Source organism: Aquila chrysaetos, chromosome 24 (genome assembly GCF_900496995.4).
Source record: "Aquila chrysaetos chrysaetos chromosome 24, bAquChr1.4, whole genome shotgun sequence".
Classification (NCBI taxonomy): domain Eukaryota; kingdom Metazoa; phylum Chordata; class Aves; order Accipitriformes; family Accipitridae; genus Aquila; species Aquila chrysaetos.
This window is the reverse complement of record NC_044027.1, coordinates 16,136,114-16,147,480: the sequence shown is the minus strand read 5'-3', so window position 1 is coordinate 16,147,480 and position 11,367 is coordinate 16,136,114. Positions and strand designations below refer to the sequence as shown.

At 53.2% G+C, this 11,367-nt stretch overlaps 1 protein-coding gene across 1 annotated transcript; it reads left to right on the top strand.

The window, feature by feature from the left end:
• MYMK (myomaker, myoblast fusion factor) lies at nt 1–8,178 on the top strand. The gene is made up of 5 exons (XM_030000150.1): nt 1–385; nt 2,761–2,875; nt 5,315–5,463; nt 6,474–6,590; nt 7,645–8,178. Exons 1-5 carry the CDS (start codon nt 251–253, stop codon nt 7,789–7,791), a joined length of 663 nt encoding a protein of 220 aa, XP_029856010.1. The 5' UTR covers nt 1–250; the 3' UTR covers nt 7,792–8,178.
• Nucleotides 8,179–11,367: the final 3,189 nt, after the last annotated feature.

Sequence of the window (11,367 nt, the reverse complement as noted above, 5' to 3'; positions counted from 1 at the left end):
CCAGGGCGATATCAGGGGCACAGAGCATTTGCCACCAGCAGCCGCCGGCTGCATCAAGAATTTTGCTCTTGGGGAGAGACAGGAGCAAAGGGGGCGGCTGCGGCGGCAGCAGCTGTTCCCTGCCCGCAGCCCTCCCGGCCACGCAGGGCATTTAAATTTTAAAGCACGCTCGCCACGGCTGTTTTCTCCGTCGTCTCCGTCCAGCTCGCAGAGACCCTGTCCCCGGGAGCCGCCGGCCTGTGAGACACCCATGGGTTCACTGGTGGCCAAGCTCCTTCTGCCCACCATCAGCACCTTGGTCTTCCTCCCCACCATCAGCATCGCGGCCAAGCGGCGCTTCCACATGGAAGCCATGGTTTACTTCTTCACCATGTTCTTCGTGGCGGTAAGATGTCCCTGTACCTCCCCCGGGTCCTTCATCCCCCTGCACCGGGACTCCGCCGGGAAGGGTAGCTGGATCTCACCCAAGAGCAGTGAGTGCGACCCCCAGAATATCCATTTTCAGTTATTTCCCACCGTGTGCGGCGCTGAGTGGCTGATTCTTCAGTTTAGGTGGTCCTAAGGGGTGGCCTTACATAGATTTAATGGTGTTTTCTGTTTGTGAGGTTAAGGAGAGGGTCTGGGTACAAAGCAACTTGATTCATTTGCAATGTTTTGGAGCTGTTTTTTCTCTTTGTTTTACAGCTGGTAAGTGGCCATGCTGAATTTGGGGTTTAAATTGTATCCAGAGTCTCTCGCTATGCTCCTGTCATTTTAGCCAAAAGCACGTAGTCGAATTATTGATTTTGCAATTGCTAAGTGGTGATGGGAGCAATGCTCGAGTCGGGGGAGTTTCTGCACTGGGAAAAGAAAGACTAAAACATGCTGCTGAGCTATCAAGAAAAATAAATATTAACCCTGCACCCTGGCAGAGTGGTTTGAAAACGTGTGTTTCACCAGACTCAGAATTGCGCTGCCTTCCCTTGCATGGGAATAACGGGAGGAGAGTCAGTTGTCTGTACATATACAAAATAATTCATATTCCCGCTCCTGACAGTAAGCTGCCCTGTGCTTTGCATTGCTGCTAAGTGCCTCTGTACACACATGGGTTGAGCACCTAAAGCAGTGCTCCCACTGGAAGAAATCTCCTACTTAACCCCATAGCAATGCTAAAGGATATGAAGGAAATAGCCCAGCAACCCAACCAATATTGCATTTACCGTTTCTCCCCACCCATCTAAAGGCATCTCATGAGGGTTGTCTCATCCCTTGCACAGGGACAGAGAAACTGAGGCAGGGAGTAGATAAAGGTGTGAAAAGCTCTTCCACAGCAGCAGAGCTCTGAACCAGGCTAGTCTCTTATTCCTAAGGATCCACCATTTAAGCCTCCAATTTAAAGCACAATGCAGGGGGAGAAATTCTGCCAGTTCCATAAAAACTACGGCACTAGTTAACAAAAACATCCCAACCGAGCCCCCCCCCCGCTCCCCAGGGAAGCCAGACATCTACGATTTCATTTTGCACCGGTTTTGTGTCTGCTCCACCTCCCCGAGAAGTCAATAGGAAAATTGGCATGTGTTTCGACGGGAGGTGGAACAGGTCCTCGCCGAAGAGATTGAAGAGGCAAAATATCTGTGCGTGGGGAAGGGAAGGAAGGGAAGGCAGCTGCCAGCATGGTCGGGGGGGTAGGAAGGGCAGCAGCTGCTGCTGTTGCCTTTCTTGTAGCGTCCCATTCCTCCTCCCCCAGGAGACCTCATCAGAGCAGTGAAAGCATATGTCCATCGCAGACAAGTGCTGCGACGCCGGCCAGAAACACGCTCTTTGTCTTCCACCCTCTCTTCCCCCTGTCTCCAGACTCCCTGAACCCAATCTCAAACAGAGAAAAGAATTACAGCCGTGGTGCAATCTTTTCTAGAAACTGCAGCAAGCCAAAGGACTTGCAGCAATTCCCATTATAAATAATATCAGCATTCCCGCTGGGCCATGACAGCGAGGATTGTTCCAAGGGCGTCCTGCCAAGCAGTGAAGGGACTTCTTCAGAAACAGTGAAGCACGCTGGTGCTACCACTAGAAAACTTGCAGGGCTGAGTGCTCGGAGGAAAAGGCGAGCGCCAGGCAAACACTGGGAGCATTCCTCTGATTGCACTGGAAAATTTCTCTTGGCTCGGTTCGCATTTATGTTGCATGACAATGGGTTTTTTTGCAAATAACCTAATCAATGAGCTAATGGGCAGGAACCAGCGGTTTTTAAGGGAATGCACTAATGAGTGAATTCCCCAGTATTCAGACTCTGGCCATATAAACCCTATTTAGCCTGGACAGTGACCTGGCATCTATACACATTTCATCAGGACACTCATTTTGAATTGTTTTACGAGAATCTTTCACAATTAGAACCATAACCCCAGAGTCCTCCTTCTGCTGGAGAGGACGTCCCTGCACTGCCTGCAGCTCGGCTCAAAGCAGCTTGGTAATCAGATTGCAAATGCTGGCACAGACCAAGAGGCAGACTAAAGCTCATCCACAAATAATTTGTACTAAGAGAAAAGAATGTTGATTCTCGGGCAATTTGCAATTGGGAATGGTGACATGATCTCTCAAATATATTCATTACTGCTTATCAGTGACCCTGGTGTATTTCAGACCGTTCTGTTCTAGCTGGCCGTCCTCTCAACAGCCACGCAAAGGCTGTTTTAAACCAGTTGATAAGAGCCTTTACCTTACTGGTCTGTGGGTAAGGAACTAGTTTTCTAATGGTTTTTTCTTTTTTTTTTTTAATAGATTTACCACGCATGTGATGGCCCCGGCTTATCAGTGCTGTGCTTCATGCGCTATGATATCCTGGAGTACTTCAGCATCTATGGAACAGCTCTGTCCATCTGGGTGTCCCTGATGGGTAAGCACTGGTCTTTCATGGCTCCTACGGAGCACCAGCGTTTGCAGGTCGGGCAGGCTCTGTCGGCGTCGCTGGTGGGATGGTTAGTGGGTACAGTCCCCAGAAATGCTGTTGCCCTTGAGCCCCCGTCTGCAAGACTTAGCTGTGAGACTGTCTTTTATGGAAGTCAGCCCGCGCTATGGTTTAATCAATTTTTATATCATTAATGCCTTGGAAAGCCATTGCACTCGGTGGGGTCCAGACACACATGAAAACTGTGCTGAGTGGTTGCTGGGGAAGTTTTGCTCTTGGAGATAAACAGAGGTCTGGTGCCGGGTGTTTGTGTTAGTTGGGTGTTCCTCTACCTTCACCAGCTCTTATGCATGTCCCTACAACAGCAGAATTATTTATTTCAAATTGGCAAGTAACACATGCAGCCTTGTGCTTTAGTTCAAGGCAGGACAGTACTATGTGATGACTTAGTTTGAAACCTCCCATGTCAGGGAATCCCCCATTTCTCCTCATTTTCCCCATACGGAGCCCCATCAGCATGTCCTGTCCTGACTTGGGGGCATTAAGAAATGCAGAATCTGCCACTTCCCTTGGTAGCATGCAAATCAAAGTGGTTTAGACGAAACAAATATATCTTCCTAGTTTATCAAAAGCCAGTTTGGGCTGATGGGAAATATTATATCTGCTTAGAAAAAGCAGAAATATATTTCACTTCCTTTTTACTAAAAATCCTGACCCTTGCTCTATTACTCAATTTTCCTTTTCCCACATTCCCTTCACTCTCTTTTTTTCTCTTTTTGTTCCTCATTTGCCACTGAAACAAGGTATAATAGAAATGAAAAAAAAATATGACAGAACTAAAGAAGGATGAAAACTTCAAACCTATTATTTTCCCATTTTGTCAACACGCTTTTTGGAAGGACACAAGTATTTCTGACAGGAGAATAGAGTAGGGTAAGGGGGGAGAGATGAAGGGACAGTCACTTTCCAACAGCAAAGGCTTCGCTCAACAGATTCGGACCATCTCCAGCAGCCGCACACCCAGTCCCCACTCTAGCCAGGCAGGGTCCCCAGCCCTCCCAGCGCTCAGCTGGGGTCACCACGCTGATGTACAGCTCCAAAACACCCACAGGACTTTCTCCTCTGCCCCTCGGGGTTCCAGGGTTGGTGCAGGACCTCCGGCCGGGTTGGGAGAAGCTCCTGCAGCCCCTGAGCCCAGCACGAGCCGTGGGGCAGCATCCCCTCCGCCGGGCACAAATCCATCCCTCCGCCCTTCACCGCCGAGCAGCGCAGACAGCAGCATCCCCCTTCCAGGGCATGCGACAGGATAAATCTTCTGTGCAGGGAAAAAGGAGTGGGGAAGATATTAACCTTAGAAATGGCTCTGTTCCCCCCAGGTGCGAGTCCCGAGGTGGGCTCCCACACTGTCCATGGCACTTCAGCTCTCTCTCTGCTTGGCTAGAAAGGCAATAAGGCAAATCATCTCCAAAGGGCACTTTCAGTAGGTAACAGCAGTGTCAGGGTAGGTCAGAGCCGATCCAGACACTTTGGCTCCTTGCAGCAAAATTCAACTTGATTGCTTCATTACTGCATTCAAAAACCTTGCAAAAAAAATACAAATCCCGGACTACGATGTTTAAAATATTGACCCGCAGGGAAACAACAGAGATTAAAATGCGGACATTATCCCTTAGCCAAACTCCCTATAAAACCACGATCCAAGGACATGGAAGGTGTGGTGACTGAAGCCCAGGGAAGCCTCTCGCTGTGGCTTGTAAAGCCCGAGCGCACATGTGCGGACGCAGACCCTCGGGCACGCTTCCCGGAATGCAAATCCAGGACAGCCATAACACAGCTGTGCGAGCTGGAAAAGCATGGAGCCCACTGGGATCCATAACTTTTATCAGTTATTACCCCATTCTGTGCTAAACAAAAGCCTCTAATAATTTACTCGCACTGGCGACTTCCAGCTTGCAAACCTCAGGCAGGTGCTGGCACGGCCAGGCAGCCCAGTCCCCATCGCATTGCAAGTGCGGTCCTACTGGAGCGGGGTGAGCTGGCAAGTTTGGGAAGGTTGGAAATGTAGGATGAACTCAAGAGCCAATGGCGGGCTCACCGGGTGCAAGTGTCTTTGCAATCGCCTCCGACTTCTGGGTTGAGGCAGTAAAGGAAAATACGGGTGGGAAATCGCCTTTAGCTTCCACACACAACACTGAACATAAGACCCCTAAAATCAGCTCCTAGACCCACCACTCGGATGCCTCAGGATGGTTCGCTTTGCCCCCGTGTGCCTCAGTTTCCCCAGCTGTGAGCCATAAGGGCAAACCAGAAGTGGATGCGATGCTGAGGGTCCCCAGGGCAGGTGGGACAGACCCCAGTAAGGCTTTAGGGGAGCAGCCGAGGAAGGGGGTGGGCGAGCTGACGCTCCCTGTGCTCGGTGCCGCGCAGCCCTGGCAGAGTTTGACGAGCCGAAGAGATCGACCTTCGTCATGTTCGGCGTCCTCACCATCGCCGTGAGGATCTACCACGACCGCTGGGGCTACGGTGTCTACTCGGGACCCATCGGGACGGCCGTCCTGGTGATAACCGTGAAATGGGTACGTAGGGAAGGGCACCGCGCCGGCACTTTGCAGGACATTGACGGCGGGGAAGGGGCTGAGCCCTGCGCGGAGGGGTCCGACCTGTGCCAGCGGTTTCCTCCTCAAGGTCCAGCTCTCGCAGCACAGGCCATCACGGTGATTAAACAGCACTTCTTCAACCCGAGCAGAAAGCAGGCAGACAGCCTTTGTGATAAACGCCAGATTCGATCGGTCTGAGCAATCTACCACATCTCCTATCCCTGCGTTTCTAATCAGGAAGAACGCATTGATGGAGTTTTTACAGCTACTCAGAGGCAGAGGGGTCTGGTAAACTGCCCCGGAGCCGGTGGAAGATGTGCATAAAATGCGGTGATAAAGTGGGAAGGAATCTGCCTGTAGTCTGCCTGAATCTGGCTGGGACAGTCGGGCACCACGCTGCAGCCTGTGCCCCGCACACAGCGGATGCTGTCGACCCGGCTGGGAGCCCGGTGGCAGAGCCATTGGCAGGAGCCGGCACGGCCATGAAAGGGAAAGGCGAAGAAATCAGTGATGGGGTAAAAATTGCAGGAAGGCACTGCTGAGCATCATGGAAATACAGTCATGCAAGTGCCAGCTACATACTGTCACTAAGCCCCGTCTACTGCCCGGCCGGCAGCTAAAAGCAAGCGGCCACGGCGGGGAGGGGATGAGCAAGGAGGGGACCGAGGTACGAGACCACCCTGTGTCCCCCAGCCTGCAAAGGCTGTGCTGGGATCCGCTCTCCCAGAGACTGGGTTTGTGAGGGCACACGCTTCCTGAGCTGGGTTTGGGGCTGAATATTAAGAAAACAGCGTTATGATCAGGGATGAAGCAGGAGGACCTGTTGCAGCATGAGGCACAGGTGCTTCCCATGTGCAGGCAGACCCTGCAGCCCAGGGGAGCCGTGGGCTTTGGGTGGTTTTATTTCAGCATTCATAGGATCTTTCGGATGTGGAACAGGCAGCTAAATCCAGGTGAAATTGTTTGGTGTGTTCTCTCTTTCCTTCCAGCTACAAAAGATGAAAGAGAAGAAAGGGCTCTATCCAGACAAGAGCGTCTACACCCAACAGATCGGTCCTGGCTTCTGTTTCGGGGCGTTAGCACTGATGCTGCGGTTCTTCTTCGAGGTACCTGTTTGCAGAGTCAATCACCCTGACTTTACAAGGCGTAAAGGACATTACCAAGATAGGAGACCTCCCCCTTCGCACCGCTGGGCTGCATCCAGCCTTGGACAAAACCCAGCTCAGGTGTGGGTCTCTGGGGTTGGCGTGCAGGGACGAGGGTCCCTTCCTACTTGTCCCCATCCCAGCCCCTGGCCCGTTAACTGCGGAGTGGGCAGGGAGAGGTGTGACAGTAAGTGATGCGCAGGGTGATGCTCGCTCTCTTTTTCCCCTGTTAAGTGAGTCGCAAGGTCACGGGCCATGCTTTCTTCAGCCGTACGTGATCCTCAAAATGGCTTTGTCAAATGCGAGCGAGGTTTTTTGGAAACTGGGCACGGGTGACTTAAGGACACCTCGCAGAGCCACGGCAGGGACTGGATACGACCCAGGCATGGCCAGATCCAAAGCTGGCTCACGCCAAAGAAAAGGCTCTCAGTTGACTCCCAGGGGCACTCGATCCCATGTTTATAACCTTTTGCTCTCGCCGCTGGCCAGTTTGCCCGTCCTGCACAAAAGGGTCCGTCTGTCCCACGCGGGGAAGGCGATAACCCCCCCGACACAGCTGCCGGTCACGCCTGTGCTCAGCCCCGCCGTTACGGCTGCTCTGTGCATTGGGAGCTGCTAGATACAACCTCACAGTCATCCCCAAGGATTATTTTTCAAAGCATTTAGTAATTGCAAATTCTAGCAGAACATAAAAATGTCACTTAGCAGAAACCGCCTCCCCCCGCGCCCCGGCCTCGCCGCCGCGTCCTTTGCGGGGTAATGAAACACTTCATTCAAGAATTGGGAAATGTGCAAATTGGAATGTGTTAAATCCACTTTGCCTTTTTTTTTTTAAAGCTGGAAATCCTTTCTTCTTTGACAGCAAAAAGAGGCAGAAGGCTCAGGAATTTTTTTTTTTATTCCTTTCCTTTTGGCTACTTGCAGAAACCTAATGTTCTGCACCTAACGCAGAGCCCCCCGGCACCGCTGCTCCCGCGGCCCCGGCAGGTCTTGCTAACGCTCTTCCCGCTTGCAGGAGTGGGATTACACCTACGTGCACAGCTTCTATCACTGCGCCTTGGCCATGGCCTTTGTGCTGCTGCTGCCCAAGGAGAACAAGAAGGCCGGGAGCGCCGGGACCCCCGCCAGGCTCGACTGCTCCACGCTCTGCTGCTGCGTCTGAGCCGCCCGGGCGAGCGGGGCACTTGCTTTTCTGCTCCTGGGGCAATGCAACCAAAAGCAAAATGCCCTCCTGCTGCATTTTCCTGTGGGACGTCGGCATCTTCTCCCACCAGCCCTGTGCACGCCCCGGGGATTTTCTTCCCTGGAAAGTCTTCACCTTTCCACCATCAGCCCCAGCAGAGGTTGCGCTTCCAGTTTGCTACGTACTCCTACTTCTCCCCGGAGAAGCACTTGTCCGGGCTGCAACCCTCGGGAGAGCCTCGCACTCTCAGGCCATGTCACCGCCTGGGCTGTCCCCTGCACTGGCCCTGGAGGACCCGAGGTGTCCCCTCCGTGCAGGTTTCCCCAGCCTGAGCACACGGGGCTTCGTTTGCAACGCCCAATTAACAGAACCTGTATTTTTGTGAGATATTTACTATTTTATTTATGCATTCTCTTGATGTAAATAATACACACTAACAAAGACTTTGCAAGCGTGCGACGCCAGCATTTCTTAAGCGGTGCAGGAAACTTTCCAGCTCAGCTCCGCTCAGTTGAGGGCAGATGCCAGCCCCAAAGCAGAGCTCTGGGCACGGCCACCCCCTCCCCTGCCCACAGCCCCCCAGGGCCTGGAGGGAGCTGCAACATTGGGCACTTTGTCCTTGCAGACCTGCCCCGGGCGCTGCAGGCAGCAGGTGCGCTTGCGGCGAGCCTCATTAGTATGGAAAGTACATGGAAAATTAAGAGGCAGAGAAAAGAAGCTCCTGGAGGGAGGGGGAGGACTGTAAACCTATAACATCTCCTCTAACAGACTATTTACTATAGCAGAAGTGTATGATTTATTTAGACTGTCTGGGAAAAACGCCAAGACTATATGTCATGGACAATTAGAGCAGTATTGATATACAGTGATGTCCACAGAAAGCCCACATTAAGCCTGGGTTCCTCTGGAAGAGAAATCCACCCCGGTCATTCATCAGAGCAACTTCCTGCGACGGGGCAACAACCAAAACTGAATGAGCTTCCAACAAAAATATAAATGAATTATGAACCCCCAAGCATCCAAGAGTCACTGGCAAGCGGTGGCACAGCTGATGCAGCTGCACGCAGAGGCAGCGCTAGCAAAGAGCTTCTAAGGGGTTCACCAGCACCTAAACCAACACAGCACACCAGATCTTTCTGAGCATCCAGCCCCCGGGATGTTCTGCAAGATGCTCTTAAGGGTTTGCGTGCGACACTTTCCCCATTGCTTGCACGCTACTGGAGTACTTTGCCACTCAAGTACTCCTCAGGGTATCCCCAAAAAACAGTCCCAAGTGCTCATTTTGTGGGTGTTCAGCCCCTCCTGGACTGCGGTGACATTCATAGCCCTACAGCAAGCCCCGGCGGTTCGTGGGCAGCGTGGGCATGGGGAGAGCCTCGTGTGGGTAAAGCGCTGGGAGGAGAAGCACTGGATAACTGCAATGCCTTACCGTGGCTGAGCAGGAGGGAAAAAAGGTTGGCAAACCCCATGCGAACAAGGAGGGCACGTTAGCTAAGGCCCAGCTGAGTAAATGAAAGCTCCAGCTCCCACCTGCCATGTATTCAGGTGTTACACCAAAAAACCCAAGTAGTATATTGCACACAATAAAATCCCAGGCAAGGTTTCCTTTTTCCCCTCTCCCTGCTGATGCCCCAGGGCGCTGCTCCGACTGCGCAAACTGGCCCACCCTTTGCACCCCCATGCAGGACCAGCACCCACCCTTGGGACCGAAACGCAGCCGGACGCGTCTGCAGGGTCCCTGCCGCGGCATCAGCCCCGCGCCGGCGGCAGCACCCGCTGCGGCAGCACCGGGCACCCTGACACCCGGGAGGAAGGTGCCCGGGCTGAATTCACTATCACCCAGGCAGGATATCCCCTGCAATACAAATGCAGGGAAATATTATAAACATTTACAGCAACGTAGACAAAACAGTCTCTTGTAACCTTTTAGCGCTGCCGAGAGCTTTGCCTGTAAGAGCTCTTGAGCCCCTGCCAAAAATTCTTGCTGTTTTCATAAGAGTAGGTGTTTTCGTCTAAGGTGCAGTCTGAGTGCTGTGACCTTTGTCATGTCTGCTACTGAAATTTCCTGCTTCTCTGTTATTCTCTTCTTTGGTAAGACGATATGAAACCCAAAACTTTTATTGCCCCTTTTAAAGCGTCTTTATAGCTCCCCGTCTACTTCATATACTGTCTTATTCTTGAACGCTGGGATATTACTTATGGGATCCGGGCTTGATGCTGCAAAAGGCATTTGGGTTTCATGAAGCCCAAACTGCCTGGTTTTTTTTAAGATCAGCTGAGGGGGGGGAAGAAAAAAAGAAAGAAAAAAGGAATGAGGGGGGAGGGACCGGGCTTTCCACTCCGGAGGCATCGGCATCTGCTACCAGCGCAGCGGCAGAGAGCAGCGACAAGGGCGAACAGGAGCCTGCCAGCCTCCCTCCTGCTCCGCAATACCTCCCCAGGCACAAAATCCCATTCGCTTTGTGTCTGGGCCAGTGCGGGGTGCCCGCCGACCCCGCGGGGACAGCATCCCACGGCGTCTCTTCCCGCACCTCCATCCCCTGCCCTCTCTGCCCCAGAGCCGGCAGCTCAGACGCGGCCGGACACCACAGCCGGTGCCGAATCCGGCGTGCAGCGGCTGGAGCAGATCTGCCCCAGAGCTGGCGCTGGTAGAGGCCAGCCCTGATCGGTGGGTTCCCGCACACCCCATTTCCCTGCTCGGTTTCAGCGTCGGGACAGACCACACGAAGGACGCGCGTCCCCAGGCGAGGGCTGATGCAAAGCCACAACGGTCGGGCGCCGGTGCCGATGCTTCGTGCTCCTATCCCACTCTTTGGGCTGCGGGGCATCGTCTCCACCGCATGTAGGGACCACGGCGGCAGGGATCCCCCGGGATCTCGCTCACTTCTGCACGCTCCCCAGCATCCCCAGCACGGGAGGAGCGGGGACCCGGCCCCGCAGCAGAGGATCTTGCAATAGGCGCAGGGGCTATTGGGCAGCGAGGGAGCTTCAGGGTGGCATGGTCGAACCATCCTTTCCAGGAGACGCACGTTCCCCCGCGCTCGCCTACGGCAGGGCTGGGATGAGAGGGGAATTAGGACCTACTCCTGCTCAAGGGGAGGCTTCCAGAGATGTCTAGTCGGGCTCGGTGCCAGCTAATCTTCCAGGCAAACTTTATCCAGATCCCTTTGGCTGCAGAAAGTGAAAAACTAGCCAGACCAAAACATAAAAGCCTGGTTCTGCTGCCAGCTGTATGGGGCACTCCAGAAAACACCTTATCACCATGTGATTTTGAAAGACCGCTTCAGGTTTTTTTCCACATGCTGCTCTTCCCTCCTCACCCTCGCACCGCCGTTCCTCCGTGCACGTTCAAGTTGTGAGCCAGCCCGGCCATCCCTGCCAGGTTAACTCACAGACCTTGGGGCCAAGGTTTTCCTTCTAACCATTTTTATGCCCTTTAGGCCACGGTGATGCTACACCACTTCAAAAAGTGGTGTTGCTCCATCCCGAGGCGCATACAGCTCATTGGGAGCGGTGATGGACAACCCAAGGAGATGCATCCACCAGGACTACTGG